This window comes from Gymnogyps californianus, chromosome 1 (genome assembly GCF_018139145.2).
Source record: "Gymnogyps californianus isolate 813 chromosome 1, ASM1813914v2, whole genome shotgun sequence".
Classification (NCBI taxonomy): domain Eukaryota; kingdom Metazoa; phylum Chordata; class Aves; order Accipitriformes; family Cathartidae; genus Gymnogyps; species Gymnogyps californianus.
In genome coordinates, this window is record NC_059471.1 from 133,963,481 (window position 1) to 133,980,964 (window position 17,484).

A 17,484-nucleotide genomic window follows, 5' to 3' on the forward strand; every position below is an offset into this window, starting at 1 on the left:
AAATGGCAGAGAGACTGTGGAGTCTGGAAGTCGACTGAAAGATGAGTTTGTGTGTGTGTGCGTTTATCTCTGTGGGAGGCAAACCAGGGAAAGCGAAGATCCAGCTACTGCATGGACCGTGTATCTAAGCCCAGTTACTTGAGAGATTCACAGTGTGTATGTGTTTGTGCACATGCATGTGTGTTTGTGTGTGTGAGTGAGAGGCCTGCACCAGCAAGTGGAGCTGGGCTGTGGCCTCAGGGGCTGACCTGCCTGGGTGCCAGCACACAGGGAGACAAGGGATCCTGGGGCAGCTACTGGATGGATCCACAGTGCATGTTTATTTCCCACTAACACACCTTCACCCTCATCAGCCAGAGAGGGGTACAGGATGAGGCTGTTGGTGCTGTTTGTATTTGTGTGAGTGCTGAGCGTTGTCTGTGCTGTTCTGTGTGGCCAGCCATGTGTATATGTGTGTATGTGCAATGCATATGCATATTTGTGTGTACACCTACTGGGAATACATGCTCAGCCTCACTACTGGTTGAACTTGGGAGCATGGAGCTGCAGCAGCCTCACCTCTATCAGGCTGCTAGATTCAGCAGCTCCCTAAAATAACCCATACTAGGCTGCCTGAGTCATGGGACACATTAAAGGGGTGTAATCCATGTTGAAGGTACCGTATGAAGACATAGGGGTTTTTATCTATTTAAAATTCTCTCATGACTCTCAGTTTGTCTTCAACCATGGGCCTTAGGTCTCAGATCCATGGTCAGGGAATCTGTCTGAGAGCAAAGACTACATTATCTTAGCATTTTATAAATCTTGTAATAGCTAATGGTGTTGCTCAGGCAGCATAGAGGAAGCAGCAGAAACACCTGCTTTGGATGCTCACATGAAGGAATACTCACTCTTGGGAAGATCCAGCTTGGCCTGGCAAAGCTCCTTGCCAAAACTGCAAGAGAACAACATATAGGCAAAAGTCATCACTTTTAGGACAGAGATGAAAAGCAAGGCTTGCTCCTTTCTGAGGAAAGAAACTGCAAGCTCACAGACTGAAAGATGTGACTGAGTTATATCTCTTCTTTCTACGTTCCTGGTTTCATCCTTGCGGAGGTGCTGACTGGTCTTCATTTTCTTTCTACACACTACTACCAGGGACATGCAAGCAACTGACCCAATAGTGGTTTTTAATGTTAAATACTGTGTATGCACCTTGTGCCTCCGTCTCCAAAGCTTTAATGATGCTTACTCTCTTGGAGGGATCATTTTCCCCAGGAAAGCTCCATGGGAGCATTTTGGCAGAAATCAATGCTCAGCAAAAGCTCACTAGGCCCAACTCAAAGGTTAGGGGATGCTGACAGGCCTCCTCTATTAAGGACTTTATATAAGGGCCATCAATTTGTGATCTAAGCACTCAGGATGAGCTTGGGAATGATAAGCTTGAGAAAGGGTCAGGATGGCCCAAATGGTTTTAATCCAACAAGATCCTGGACTAAGAAAGTGATACAGACACCTAAAAATATTTCAGGCAGCTGAAAACCCAAAGGATCTGATTGTTCTCTCACTTGTGTCATTTTAAAAAAAAGCATATAGTGAAACTTTATTGTTTTACATCAGTGTGAACAAAGAATCAGACCCAAACTGTTGAAGCCATATGACAGATCTGTTCTACGAAGACAATGCCTTTTGGCCCATTCTTTCTGATGTTCTCAGGATTTTCCTCAGCAGGTCCCAACACCCTTTCAAATACTCAAGTGTCTTCAGCCCAACTCTGCCAAGACATTGATTCACTCACCCCAGAAACAGCAGGGTAGGCTGGTCGTGGGAGACCAGGCAAGGCCATTTTACTATGGAAGGCAGTTGCAGAGATAATCTGGGCAGATGACATTGTAGCCATACTCTGCATGGCTTTATCTTTAGCTGCCTGATCCTATGGGCAAGAGTAGAAACAGAAAAAACAGAATTATTATAATGATAAACAAGTTGCCTGGTCTAATGCTGCATAACCAGGATTCTCATCAGCTTCTTTGCAGGGAACAAGCATCTCTGAAACCCGGGGCAGCAGACTCACCAATAACTGTCCTAAGAACTCTTGAAAGCATGTAAGTCTTTCACCCATTACTATAGCTTCAGATGTGATTAATCACCCTTTCTGAAATGCTGGGATCACTGGTTTAGAGACTGCTAAGCATTTATCCTTTCTGCCTGAAGGCTTTCAGCCACACAGCTGAAATGTTTTGTTATCGAAAGTACAACTCTAATTGACTCTTGTGTTTTAATCATTGGTAAGAATATTCAATGGGAACGACTCTTGCTTATCAAAAAAACCCTCTAAAAACAAGCTCACAAAAGGAGTTTGTCATCATCACTGCAAAAAGACTACCTCAATTTGGGACTGCATTAGTCTCAGGTAGAGTTGATCATTTTATTCCCATCCCTGGGGAAACAGGAAATCTTAATAATCTCCCAGGGCACATATACAAGGACATTCCCTTTTGTATTTTAACAGGGATGTGGAACTGCACACATTTTCACAGGCAATGACAGTGCAACAACTAGGGGGTCTGATGTATGTTTAAAACAAATAGCATTCTTCATTTCTTCTTCCAAGGAATAAATAGACAAACAGAACCACTCCCCCACATTCTGCCTTTCCTCCTACATCTGCTACAATTAATCTTCATCCTTCAAACACTCCACATTTATCTGTGACATTGTAATTATAATGGCAATGCCACAGATGAATTCATGGCTTGGAGAAACTGCTGAAAGAGGTAAGCTCTTGCTGTCTTCCTCAGGAATTCTCACTTCCCACTTGCATTCATTGAACTGCAGTAAATTCTCACCCTTGGGTCTCCATTCTCTCTAACCCCTCCACTTTCTCTAAGGTTTTCTAAAGTTCAAAGCCCAGGGATTCTGATGTGTCTAAAACAAAAACATTTGGAGAAGGCATAACAAAAGCTCAAGAATAAATGATAATGTTTAAGTGGAATGATCAGTAGGAATAGGCAAAACTTACATATCTTCTTTTTTTACAGTATCTGTGACTCCTGTTAGTACCATTCAAATGAATGGAAGGGAAACATTTTAATTGCTGAGAAAGTTCCTAAGATTATCCAAAGCTATGGGAAAGTTTTTCAGAATCCAGTTTAAATGATGCTTTAGGGAATACTTCAAGGATTACCTACAATATTTTTTAAGGGTAAGGGTTCTTTTCTGTTTTTTCATGACATACATAAGGACCATTTCCCAGGTGCCATTGCAGAAAAGGATTTTTTTCCTCTCCTTACTTTCTCACTGGAAAAATCGTATTTGCCTACCTGAGTTTATACATGAGTTTATGGGGAAGAAGCATTTACTTGTGGAAGTATTAAAGTAAAAAAACACAAATGAACAATTAAGAAGGGAAAAGATTTTATCTATTAACTCCTGTTGTGCTTTTCTGTTTTGTTTAAACGCCTGACAGACTGCTGGAAAAAGCATGTTTTTGTAAAAGGCTTCTTTCTCTTTCAGCTAACAGTTCTGTATTCATTTGTATCATGTTTCCAGTACAGAAAAAAAAAAAAAAAGAAAATGAAGCAACAAAAACTTTTACCAAACATTTGCAATGTTTGTATTTTCTTTTATTATTTTCAAAATGCATAATAATACCACCAAAATTTCCCTCTTTTTCCTTAGTACAGGTGAGATCTATTAGTCACCCAGGACATGGAAAACTACTGACTTCTGGGAACAGTTTTCTCCAAGCTTCACCCTACTTTCCTATCTCTATCTGTTATAGGCACAGTACATGCTTAGAGAGGACACCCTGATTTGTGTGGAGACAGTAGTATTATAGTAATTGCTCTGAAAAGTCAGCATGTAGCTGCTCTGATCTCTAGGATATAAATATGAAAACGTATATTCGCTGTGGAAAATGAACAGTGATAGAAGAACACACAGCTATCAGCAGGAACCTCGAAGAAGGGCAGCAGCTTTTGTGATTTCATTTCCTTGCTCTATGAAAATGACTAGCGAAAGCAAAGAAGTAAATGAGTTGAATCAGTGCTACAGACTTGCCTCTGCAGGCAGAAAGGAACAGTCTGCTACTGGGGAATGGTTCACTGCAGGCAGCTGGGCAGAGCTCACAGCATGGCCTGGGGTGGTGTAAAAGGAGAACAACCAATGGCTCCATGGAGCTCCCCGAGACACCTTAGTTCCCTGAGAACAAAACCGGCCAGCTCCTGTGTGCTAAGTGGAAACAGGCTCGGCTGACTGGCTTTTCAATCATGCCAAATCCCAGAGCTGTGACATGCAAGGAACGGAATCAAGGTTGCAGATATAAGCAGCAGTAAATCTTTTAACACCCCGGGCAGTTGTTGTTTCCAACTCGCTCTAACTTGCCTCTCAAGCAGGCCTCCACCTGAATTGACCACTTAACAGCACCACAGGTTTCAAGCTTAGGCAGCCCTACCTAGAAGCACTGAATTAGATAGTTGTAATTTGTGGCTCCTTCTCTTTATCAGAGCAGCTGGAAACACAACAGGCTAATGACACAGCATTTTCTAAAATGGAGCTGGGGATGGGATGTGGGGGGTGCAGTCATGACTTAGAGGTAATCACTGCTTGCAACAGAGATGCATGCACTTCAGCACTGGTCAAGACTGAGTGCCAGCAGTTCACTCACAGACAGTTCACTTCTCCTGGTGCCCAGTGAGGAGTTGCCCAGACAGCCAAGAGGAAGCACCTATTAACAGCCGTCCACTCAACAGTCTGGGCTGGACCGGACTGTCAAGATCCTCATCATAACCCGAAGCACAGAAGATCAGGGAAGCAAACACACTTCCCTCCAGATCACTTATTGCCATACCATATCAGGAAGGTCAGCATGCACCTTCCTTCTCTGGCTCAGTGATACATAACAAGGACCAGACCTCACATCCTGCTCGGCAAGCCCTTTCTGGATGGCTCACATTCTAACAGGGGACACCCTCTTGTGCAATTGTCACCCATAAACTTGACCTTCTTGACGTTTCTGGCAATTCAGTCTGAGCACATAAACCATCTCCCTGCTTCAAATCTGAGTGGAAATAAATGTCAAGAGGTACCAGTTCATTAGCATGATCTCAGAGCTCTTCCTATAGAAAGCAAAACACAGATTTGCTCAAGCAAGTAGTCAACCATTTTCTTTCTCATTAGCCCAGGCCTCTTCAAATCAGGTCTGAATTAATCAAGGGGCAAAGTCTATTCAGCTGGCACCATTTTACCTGAGACGATGCCAGCTGGCTTTATTGCTTCCTCTCAATGGTTATGCCAACCCAGAACACTTTCTTACAGACAACTCCACATCACTACCACTAGTAGAGGTGGAACTAGCACTGCAGTAACTGTAACACTGGTGGTCCCAAGGCCACCACAACACCAGGGACTGATCACTGGTCAGCATTTGTAACCATAAACCCTTCCTTCTCAGAGAAACACTCTTTGCATACTCTCAAGTCTAAGGGTCTTTCATTTAAAGTTATTGTTTCTTTATTCTTTAAATAGAATTGCTCCAGACGTCACAGAGCTACAACAATACAAGTGTTTGCACAACACTTCCTGGGAAGTACCTTTTCCTCTCCAGCTTACTACAGTTCAGTGGCTAATCTCACCCTTTTTTTAGGCTATTCAAAGAGGAAATGGATGAGGGAATGGCTGACTCAGGGGGCTTGTGTGATATGTTGAAGGATACCCATCATACCTTGAGCTTGGCTTGGATCTCTCTAGCTTTCCGCCTTGCCAGGACCTGGATGTGACTAGATACCTGCATTGAAAGACAAAATTCATCTTCATACCAGAGGAGTACTTAGTAGCTGCTTGCAGAAGTGAAAATACTTTAGGCACCTTGTGCAATAGGGAGTTATTTAGGGTTGGGGGGAGGGGAGGTTGAGGTAGCAATGAGATGCTTTTCTGAACATAACTTAAGTGTCATGAAATGAGCTGGGGGACCACCAAAGATGGGTCATTTAAGGCTTTTTCCAATTCAAATGGCTTTATGAAGCCAGAGACGTCCTCTAAAACTAAAGAACCCATCCTTAAATCTAGGGATTGAGAGTTCTGATCTCGTTGCTCCCCATCTTGGCCTCCTCTTGGGTGGAGGGAAACCCATGTTCCATATCCCTGGCCGCTATATAATGACTCCCAGAACTTCCCCATATCTAACGTGGGCTGAAACGCATCATAGAATAATTTAGGTTGCAAGGAACTTCTGGATGTCATCCACCAACCCCCTACCCAAAGCATGTCTAGGTTGCTCAGGTGCTTTGTCCAGCATAGCCTGGACTGTCATTCCCAATTTACAAAGATTCCTTTTTCATCCTGTGTGCCAGGTATTTTCAAAATCACCATTGCTGTCCATCTGTCTGGGCTGAACAAAGAATCTTCATATAGAGGACCACTGATGTTCACTGAAACGTTCATTAGTAAACCAAACAAATAAAATCACACACCGTTTAACAGTAGAAAAATTTGTGTGTCGTGATGCAGTTGGGAGACGTGAGCATTACAATCCTACTGTAAAATGCCTGAGCTGACTCTTCCCGCCATTCTTATTAACCAGCTCAGCACAACAACCTCTTTCCAGCAAAGCCAGAAACTAATAGCAAGTGAACAGCAAGGGATTTGTTCTCATAAGCCCTCATCATGTCTAGTGGTCCAAAGAAGCTAATGTTTACAGGGAAGACTTTACACTTACCTGTTTCCTTGTGCGTGTTTTCCCTGTTCGCAGCTTAATATAGCGGGCAATCAGCTCATTTCGGCCTGGAACAGAGAAATAATGCAAATACAAGTTTAGAAAGCTATGATCCCAGGGAAAAGATGCACAATGGAATTATCTATCTATAGAGATCAGCAGTGGGATGATACTCTGTCACACTATTTTCTATCTTAGAAAGGTACTCATTAGTTCACATGCTAGAGGTCTGAGTTTTAGGAGCAGAACTTTGGGCTGCAAATTCTATTTCCCAGCTTGCATCTGTATAGTTTAAAATTACCAATAAAAAGCAGAATCATATGCTTTGCTTAATAATTACATTACCGTAGTGTGCAGAAGCTGTAAACATGGATAAAGATTGCCAGTATAAAGAAGAAAAAGGAAAGCCACTCACCCTAAAGCATTCAGAAAGGCAAGTAGGAAGATCCAAGAAATAACAGGCCAGTCAGCCTCACCTCAATCCCTGGGAGGTGATGGAGCATGTAATCCTGGAAACCATTTCCAGATACATGAAGGTCAAGAAGGTGATTGGAAGTAGTCCACATAGATTTACAAATGGGAAATCATGATTAACAAACCTGATAGTTTCTACAGTGAAGTGACTAGCTTGGTGGATGAGTACAAAGCTGTATATATAGTGACTCTAGTAAGGCTTTTGACTCTGTCTTCCGTAACATCCTTATAGGCAACCTGACAAAGTATGGGTTAGATAAGCAGACAAGGAGGTGGATTGAAAACTGGCTGAATGGATGGGGTCCTGGTTGACAACGAGCTGACAATGACCCAGCAATGCACCCTCGTGGCAAAGGCGGCCAACAGCATCCCAGGCTGCATTAGGAGGATTGTTGCCAACAGGTCGAGGGCGGTGATCCTTCATCTCTACTCAGCACTGCTGAGGCAATATCTAGAGTATTGTGTCCAGTTCTGGGCTCCTCGGCCTGAGAAAGATGTGGACGTACTGGAGTGAGTCCAGCAAAAGGTCCACAAAAATTATTAAGGGACTGGAGAATCTTTCATGTGAGGAGAGGCTGAGAGAGCTGGGACTGTTCAGCCTGGAGAAGACTCAGGGGGAGTTTTTATCAATGCATATAAATACCTGATGGGAGGCAATGAAGAAGAGGGAGCCAGCCTCCTCTCAATATTGCCCAGTGATAGGACAAGAAACAACGGGCACAAACTAAAACACATGAAATTCCATCTGAAAACAAGGGGGGGGGAAGGAAAAAACCCAACTTTTTTTACTGTAAGGGTGGTCAAACACTGGCACAGGCTGCCCAGAGAGCTTGCAGAGTCTCCATCCTTGGAGGATACTCAAAACCTGACTGGACACAATCCTGGGCAACCTGCTGTAGCTGACACTGCTTGAGCAGTAGGGCCAGACTAAACAATCTGAAGAGATCCCTTCCAACCTAAATGAGTCTGTCATTCTGTGAATCTAAGTACAAGAAAATAAACAACAATGGGAAGTACACAGAAACAATTACACAGAATTTATCAGTGTGACATGATACACTGTTTTCATTAAAGCATTAAGAATTAAAAGTGCTTTCAGGCTCTTGCAGGCATCCCAAAAAAAAGGAGCATTCTTCAAAAGAGATACAGAGAAGGAAGCTTAGCTTTGTGGAAGGCTATGGGGAGCTCCCATAAACAGGAAGGTAGGGCATTGGCTGGGAGAGGTGAAGGAATCCTTGTCCAATTATTGAACAAGCATACATTGCAGGCACTGAAGACAGTTAGGTTTTACATCTTGATTTTAAGAGATGACACAGTGAGATTATGTCCTTCAGGGCCAAGGGAAATGAAGACAAGTTGCTTTATGTTCAATGTGAGAGGAGAGGCCAGTGCAGAGATGCAAAGAAAAGATGGTCATGGCGACAGATGATAGAAATGGTATTAGCAGCAACATGAATGAGATGGCTAACAAAACGTGAAGCTACAGGGTCACTGGTACAGAATTTGAAATTGCTTAGAATGAGAGTAGGAAACTGCAGAAGACTCAGGTCCAAGATTTAAAAATCAGGAAGAGAAGCAGAGAAGGCTGAGCTACAAACAACTTCAGCAGTGAACAGAAGCAGCAAGCTTAGACCCAATTCACAGCTAGCACCACAGAACTGTTTGAGAGTGGACACCAAGACATGAGGCAGACTGCGCAGGTTCCATACACTGGCTCCCATGTATCAGCTCTAAGCAGACACACAGATTTTATTCTCTTCCTGGAGATGGAGGAATAAAGAGCAGAAACAGAAAAGCAGCAGCTACACATCTGAACTCTAGGCTTATTCAAGGCAGAAAACATGACAGAAAGAGCAGGCTCTGCAAAATAATACATTGGTAGTGACCACACTAGTAGCAATACAGTACCTCAAGAAAAAGTTGGGAGTGGGAAGTGCAAGGCTGTGAGACATCTTATATGGCTGCAAATGTTTGAGGAGTGAAGCAGGAATAAACTGGGAAGCAAAGCCACAGCTCTTGTGAAGTTTATTTATAACAAAATTATAAAACCCCAGTATTTTCTATGGAAAGTTTATGGGCTGAATGGAGAACTTGTACATTAGGACATCACAGACATCAAAAAAGCAAGCACTGAAAATAGATGCAATATTTATTCCAGTAGTTTAATATTCCATGAAAAAGTTGTTCACTTGTTTTTATTTTAAACCCTTGTTTAACTCAACCCTGAAAAAAATGAATGCAAGGAAAGACTCTATGCTAGATATTGACCACCCAAGCCTTTAGGGAAGGCTGGCAAAGCTCCTAATTCCATCTGTTTCTGAAATAGAAGAATGTAAATGTCCATGACTGCATTTAGGCCTTGCTCATGAAACATAACCAAAGCACACATAGGGACGGGAAAGCATTTTACATTTACAGATCTTAATCTTTTCCTAATGGTGTCATTACAGAAGCTCTCCTTATTCCCCTGCGACAAGAATCAGGTCTGTAGCTGACAAAAGAAAACAGCTCCAGCTCCTCTATACACAAATTAGGAACTATTTCTGTGCCAGAAACACAACACCCAGCATGTAACCACTGACCTCTTCAGTTCCCACAGTTTCAGCATTAGCATGGTGACATGCCCAGGAGAGTTTGATGGGAGCAGATGCTGTTATGCTACCTTCCACCTGGCTACTTTTCCAACCAACGTAACCTTTTTTACAAAGCCAAGACCAATTACTAGCGACACATACCCACACCACCTTTTTCTAGTGCCAAGAATAATATTTATGGCTTTTCAAAGCTTCCATCTGTTGACATGGATCCAGGTTGCAAGGTAAGAAACAACTGAAGTGATTCTTCTCACACAGATGCCGGCATATACGAAATTTCAGAAGGAGAGTTTGACACACTTCAGAAGTGGGAAATGTGCAGAACAAAACAAGGTGCTCAAACCCCATTATCTATAAAGAAACAAGAAGGAAGATTATATACACCAAGAGGACCCTTTGAGGGGCAAAGGGAATGAGTTAATGGAAGAGAGAGGAAAAACTAGCCTTGAGAAAAAGTGGATGTGGAGAATTTCAGGCAAACTTTTAAAGGGTGCATATTGGGCTATACTGACAATTTGAACACATGGAAACTCTCCAAACACTGGCTTAAATATGGATCATCCTTGCAAAACTAATTTCAATAGATTCTCAACCAGATAAATGTTACGGAGCAAATTTAGATTTGTTGTGTTTCCATGAAAGTCAAGAAATTATACAGACCGAGCAGTCTGACAGAGCACTATTCTGCTTCAGCAGTAGAGGGCTGCAGGGGTAATCTGTGTGAGTGGATGCTATGAACAGCCCCATGCCAGTCATGGTCGATTCCAGCCATCTCCAAAATGGATGAAAACAACAATCAATCAAAACTTCAAGCAGTCAGATGAGCACAAGCTACCTTTGCTCAAACATATTTTGGAAAGGGCAATAACCACTAGGGGCAGGAGACACACGAGGAGACACACAAAAGGAACCACAAAAACGAGACATGTGAGGATGCACAGAAGGAGAAATGCAAGATAAGTAAAAAGACACATTTGGAGAAAAGAAAGGAGAAAAGGAGATGTGGTAGGGGACATTGTTGGGGATGTGGCTGGAAAAGTACTGTTGGAAAGAGGTGCTCCATGGCAAAAGGAGTACACTTTGAGGCAACTGCAGCCCACGGAGGACCCACGCCAGAGCAGGGACAACCCTGAAAGGACTGCAGCCCATTGAGAACCCATGTAGGAGCAGAGGAGCAGCAAGGAGCACCAGAGGAAAAACACTAAAAAGCAAGGACTGGCAGAAGGAAACCTTTACACAGTGACCCCAACCTCCTGCGCCACCCAGCACCTCATCAAAGGAATTAGAAGGGACTGAGTGTTACAGAGAATAAAACAAGGGAAGCGGAGAGTAGGAAGCAGGGAGGAGAGGCAATAAACTGTAGTCGAGCCTGGGAAAGTGGGAGGTGTTTCCCTAAGTGTGTGTTTAACTGTTTGCCTTTGACAACATCAGCAAAAATTGCAAAGCTCTCTCAGGCCATGCACTTCACTGGAGAAGACTAGAAGGAGGGGAAACTGTTGTACAAATTGCACATATTAGAAGCTGGTACAGAAATTCTCTAGAGAAAGCATTCAAATGTGGATCCTCAAAATTTCCAGTTTTAGAATTCTCTTCCCACTTGCCACAACCTCTCATACAGCCTTCCTCTCATACAGCCTTCCTCTTCCAGAAGTGTGTCCCCACAGAGCCAGGGAAAAACAGAAAGGTAGCAGGGTATATTAAGCTAATAAAGATACCGGTAGCAAAAAAACCAGATCACTCTACAAAGACATTAGCATCACAGGGATTACTAAATATAGAACTATGCAAATTGCCAAGCCCAGTAAACTATAGCAAGAACGTATTAAATTACCATGAATCAAAACTGCAAGAGAAGCAAGTCCTAAATGTCTTTTGTTTTTCTTATCAGAAGTCAGATGTAAGTAGGTATTATGTGGCTGGAAGCCCATAGGTTCGCAGCCTCTGGAAAGCACTTTCTTTGTTTCACAACCCTGGCTGCAGGGTCAGCAAAGTCTAGCACTCCTCACTTGGCTGGAACAGGCAGAGCTGTCATAAACCGTCAGATGGTTCATTTTTTAGAGCCATGTAAAGTGTCCCTCAGTAATCTGATCATATGTTGTGTTCTTAGAATAACTCCCGCTGAGGCCTGCCATGGTCACCAGAACCTGCCAACAGTTGTGCCTCCTCTGTCGAAACTGCGCATTAGGTTTCATGAAGCTCTAGCCAACATACCAACTGCAGCACAGCACCCAAAAGCTCTTTATCCTCCCTGCAGCCTTCCCCGTGGGAGCACAGCATGAAAAAAGGAGTAAAGAGATACTCTTATGTTCTTTACCTCTCTCCTAACAGAGAAATTTCCAAGGGCATCAATTTAGCTCCCACTCCGTCTTACACTAAATTGCAAAATTTTGCATTCAGTAGTTATCCAGGAATGTGTTGCTAAGAGAAGTTAATAAAGAGGCTTTTTGATTCTCCGTTCTACACCTGTGTGCCTTTCAATATAAGAGGAGATAAGTGTCTGCCTGTAAGGAAGGGGGAAAATCAAGGGAATTCCCACAGCCATAGAAAGCATTTCCCAGTCCTACCTCAAAGCTTCGTGCTGGCTTTCTGCTAGTAATGGTATATTAGTGCTTGTACAAGAGGCAGAAAAAGCATATCTTTAAGCCTTATACTTCCTCGCACACCTATTGCCAAAGAAAGTAGAAGAACCAAAAGCCTCTCTTCTGTGATGGGTGAGAGCAAAGAACTCAATGAGTTCTGCAAAATCCTTCCAGTGGGAAACTGCATGAAAGTATCTGCTTCTTGGTAGAGATATCTTTTCTGTACCCAAAGCAAATATATGCATCTACCTGTGAAGTGCAGCAAAGATAAGAGAACTACAGAAGCAACTATTCAGCTGTATCCAGCAAAAGGTTAATCAAAGCAAGGTCAAGGAAGCCATCTCAACTATCATTTCAATCTCTTTGTGTCACTTAATGATAGCTCCTGGGATCTGGCTGTCTACTGAACTTGCTAAGCATTTAGTTAACTGTTGATTACAATCAACATAAACATAATGAACTGTGTGCATCAGACAGCATGACAAATAAATCTAGACACAAGACGGAATTTAAGGACACCTCAGCTGTCCACCAAATGTCAATGTTTCTCTATGCATACGAAGCAAAACTAACTGCCGAACAAGTCTTACCAGAATCACACTTAAGGCAAAAGCAGTGTGTTATGTTCACAAGTGCGTGTGCATATGGGACTAACTGCCACGGGGGTCTGCCCTGATCCATACCTCCCTGCACAGCCTTACTTTCCATCTCTCATTGCACTGCTTCCTCCTCCCAGCTACACTAAATGCCTTGCTCGGCATCACCTTTTCCAGAAACAGGGCTGCATGTGTCAAAAACCACATTTTTGTCTTTCTGATGGCTAATCCCATCTTCTCATCAAGATGCACAGACACTCATCTCTTACTGATATAATCTTTAACATTAGTTTTAATGCTATCTTTATTAGACTTTCCCTTCATCGCAAACCATCTTTTCTTACCAAAGCCACGGTGAGAAGATTCTGCTAGCTTCCCAATTTCCCAGCCTAGCTTTTTCAAGGCAAGAGAAAATGCAGTACATGAACCTTTCCTTCTCTGGCCTGGGTTCCCTTCACCCCTTCCTATCTTCCTTGACTTTTGGCAATCATTAACGTTGCATCTTTCTTGATTACTTAGCATGCTTGCTTTCAACCTTAAAATCTCTTTTTCAGGAAACTTGTTTATGAAGTTTTTTGGCCTCTATCTCTCCTATAGGTCCTTCTCCCCCTCTTTCTGAGCTTTGTCTTGGTATACAACTTATATAATACAGTGATGATGTTCAGCACCCAAACTCTTTCAAAGGCTCAATCCTTCCCTCCCTCTCTGTTTCAGCTCCTACTTTTACTATTAATTCCACTACCAGAGCTGAGGCTGTCCCCAGCATCAATAAAAATTCTGCAATAACCATCTCCCTATTCATCCCTATCTTTCCACCTCTCCTTGGGAACCTCCACCCTCACTCCCCCACCATTAAGCTCTAAATTATGTTGTTTGCTCTTCACTGGTCTTCAGTCTTTGTTTGTACCTATAAACTAAACATACTGAGCAAGTAATGCAGCATGGTGTCTTGTTTTTCCCATTTATCTGGACTGCAACTGTGGCAAATCCCCATGGGAGGTAGCCCCAACAGCAGTGGACAATCTCAAGAGCAGCATGTTAATTTTTAGTTAGGAGCTGACGACAACTCTTTAAATGATATATTAATAACGATGAAGTTCACTCTGATCGAGCTCCTTTTGAGGCTTTTTTTAACAACCTGTATTTTTATTCCTAACTTCTACACTGAATCCAGAGAACTGTATTCAGGAGGCAATAAAAGCACTTCATACGCCACTATGACCATCATACTGGCATCACTTCCTATGAAAGAGACCACAGAAAACCACACTGCTTTTTACTGCACTGGCCTATCCTGTGAAGACGTCTCTCCCCCACCAGTGCAGAACTTCTGTGCTTAATAGTCAGGTTCGAGTTCCCATAGAACAGTTACACATACCAGAGAATTTTATATTCAGCTGTGAGAAGAAAGTTTCCTCACTCTGATCATTTATTCCATGCTTGAATTTGCTCAGTATTAACCTTCCACAAGAAGATTCCCTGAGCTCACGCAGTCCCTACAATAAGGGGATTTTGAGATGAAGGCTCAAAGAAAGCTGAGCCAGTACTTCTGAAAAATATCAAAACGATCAGATCCCTGAGAACATGATATTGAAATGATTAGCACCACCACATCGTCAGCTCTTCCCCAACATACCTGTTTTCATCATTTGACTGTGCAAGTGCTGAGCTGCTTCCTCTTCTGAAATGACAAAGAAGTTGAAGCTTTATTTGCTGGGTAGAATGTGCCAGTCAAGGACGCCACGTGGGGAAATGGCAGTCAGGTGATCAATCTGTCTGAGGTCATAAAACTCAGTTGTCTCATTTACTAACTGGTCTAAACACTGAAACCCTGACTTGCGTAAAAGGCCTTTTGCTGGGAAGATTAGTGTTTACTCCTCTCCTTTTCCACTGTATAACCTAAATTCACAGCTAGAAACACAAAAGTGCTATCCACATTTAGAAACTGCTGTTTCTTGACGGTCAGTTTAAGACACTTCATGCAAGATGCATGACTGAGGGATAATAATTACAGACCCTGCAGGTTTTGGGAAGCTTCTTATGGGTTCCAAACAAGGAGTGGAGATAAATGACAAGTCAGTCACCACAGGTGTAGTTACAGCAACAAATTCTTCATCAACAAAACAACCTGAAGAGGTTCCCCTCTCCTCAGCTGGTCATTCCTCCTCCTGCAATATTCCATCAACTCCTGCATGCAGCTGTACAAATTAAATTGCTGGAAGAAGGGGAGGCGGGGTGGGAGGGAAGGACTGACACACGCTACTCTAATTACCAAAAATTCAAAAATAAGCCCCTCTAACCTCCATTTGGATTTTGTTGTTGGTTTTGTTTTGTTTTTCCCAATCAGCCTATTTTTAATTAGATTGGTGAACTAGTTCATTTTGTGGCCACATTAACCACAGCATTGGCACAGCAGAGAGAACAGAGAAAGAACCAGGGCAGAACTTCTTAAACCAGTTTTGCCACCAGAGAAACTGTGGCCTGGAACTGTACTCCACCTAACCCTCACACTCATCCAGGCTGGTAAGAAAATGCGCAAGGCTCTTCCTGTGCTTGCATCATTTGTCTAAAAGCTAGACAGAGTTAAAGTGCCTCCTAATTACTACCCCAAAGGCATGTGGAGTTATTCCTTGTAAAGATGAGCTTTTACTAAGGTACAACAATGTATGCATGCAACAATCCCTCCCCATCAGCCTAATGGGAAGCTCCAGGCTACACAGCTCTTCACCACCCCTCAGCCTTTAATACAGTTTTTCAGTGCATAAATTGAATGTCCTCATCAGCTGTGTTTTCCCACATTATCACCTCAGGCCATAGAAATGTAAGATAATCTACCCAATAAGTACTCCTCCATATACACATTAAGGGCTGCAACAGGAACAGAGCTGGGACTTGTTCTGGTGCTTCCCAGAGTAAGACTGATGAAAATCTTACAGAAATTGTTTAGATTCAGTTTGGCTGGGAAATCCCACATCACACCAAAGCAGCTGCATATAGTAATGTGAGTCCTTCATATGCCAGAGAGTGTTATCAGATAACACCAGAAACAGCCAATAACAATCCTACACGAAAAAGCATGTCAAACTAACAGCTTTCAGTCTCTTAGGACACCTGAGAATGACAGAGTTATACAGGCACAAACATACTTTACTCACTAAGGCCCAGGTTCAGAAAAACATGACCATTGAGGGTAGCACTGAAACTAATGCTTAACTGCAACATCCTCCAGTTCCCATGAGTCCAAGTTCTACATTACAGACCCAGACATCTGCTAAATTCTTCCTTAGGTCAATAAACATCTTGTCTGCTTGTTTCAGTAACTTTCAATGCTGCAGGGTATCTGAAAGCAACTCTCAATAGTGCTTCAGTGATATTGCCTCAAAGGATAGCAAAAACTTCAGCACCTCTCCTCCTCCTCATTTTGCAGTCAGCTGCCTCTGCTGACACCAACAGCACACTGTTTCTTGCAGATTTCTGCCCAAGTGCTAATCTTGTGCACGTGCCCAGATGACAGGCTGACCAAGTACTCAAAGCTTCAGCTATCACAGAAATCAGAGCTAAAAGGGGTCTGTGAGATTCATGCAGCCTCTTCCTGCATGACCAGCACAGAACCATGCAGTTCTCAAGGCATCTGGCCTGGTTTGGCTTAGTCCTGTGAGGAGTTGTGACTGCTTCACTTGACATGTAAGACTACACCAGGACCCAGTCCCGGCCGACTGACTGAAAATTATGCAGCAGAGAGCAAAAAAACCCAGAGGCTGTTTTTGCATTATATGAATAAATGAATACAGATTTTGTAAGTGGAATGGCTGCCACTTCATCCATCTTCAGTTTTTGCCATCATAATTTAGAGTGCAGGCATTGTCCATGATTACTTTAAACCATCAAGTTATAGCTTCAGCTTAAATGAATGGCTGGCTACTGCTGAAAAAGTGGTTGCCTTTTGCCCCTAACGCCCTCTCACCAGATTGTTCCACAGGTCAGTTCAACTCTCTAATCTGGCAGAAATCTGTCCAGTTCATTTTGCCACAGTAGTTTGCTATCAGTTTAGCAAGCTAAAATGGAACAGCAAGGAGTCTGCTGGAAACTGAAGTTAGCCTAAAGAGTGGGAGCACAAAAATGGGAGCAGAGCAGGCAAGCAAAGAAACGGGAGTGGCAACTCCCTCTTTTCTTCTGCAGTGAACTGTTTGGTCATCTCACTGTTTCTGAAGGAAATATACTCTTGGTCTCAACACAGAACAGTTTTATGCCATCCCAGCACTAGCAAAAATAGTTGTTAAAGATCTCATATTCTGTAACAGGTGAAAAGAGAATGTGGACGGAAAAGCCTACCAGAAACACAAGCTTCATAACTGGGTAGCTACCCAGGAACTGGTCTGGATAATGGCTGAATTCTGCCAAGCTCATAAAATTTCCTTACAGCGGTTTGCGATATTTCCCCCCTGCTCTCTTTCTGCTCCTAACACTGGAGCAATTCTGTTCTACATTCTTTAAACACCTGTTCCCTGACTTGAGTTTACAGCCGATAGATAGCTGGGCAACCATGA

General features: G+C 42.9%; 1 protein-coding gene across 3 annotated transcripts in view; it reads right to left on the reverse strand.

Moving 5' to 3' along the window:
* TEAD4 (TEA domain transcription factor 4) overlaps nucleotides 1-17,484 on the reverse strand; it is a 40,118-nt gene that overhangs the window by 19,179 nt on the left and 3,455 nt on the right. For 2 of the 3 annotated variants that reach the window (XR_007767396.1, XM_050906961.1), the window contains exons 1-5: nucleotides 14,574-14,609; nucleotides 6,698-6,762; nucleotides 5,705-5,767; nucleotides 1,778-1,912; nucleotides 891-934 (exon numbers count right to left, since the gene is read on the reverse strand). Coding sequence is in view for 2 of the 3 variants with exons in the window: in XM_050906961.1 (XP_050762918.1) it covers nucleotides 891-934; nucleotides 1,778-1,912; nucleotides 5,705-5,767; nucleotides 6,698-6,762; nucleotides 14,574-14,586 (320 nt within the window). In the remaining variant the exon portion in view is untranslated. Of the gene's footprint in view, nucleotides 1-890; nucleotides 935-1,777; nucleotides 1,913-5,704; nucleotides 5,768-6,697; nucleotides 6,763-14,573; nucleotides 14,610-17,484 lie in introns of those variants that run through there. The other variant, XM_050906974.1, reaches the window with a different exon arrangement.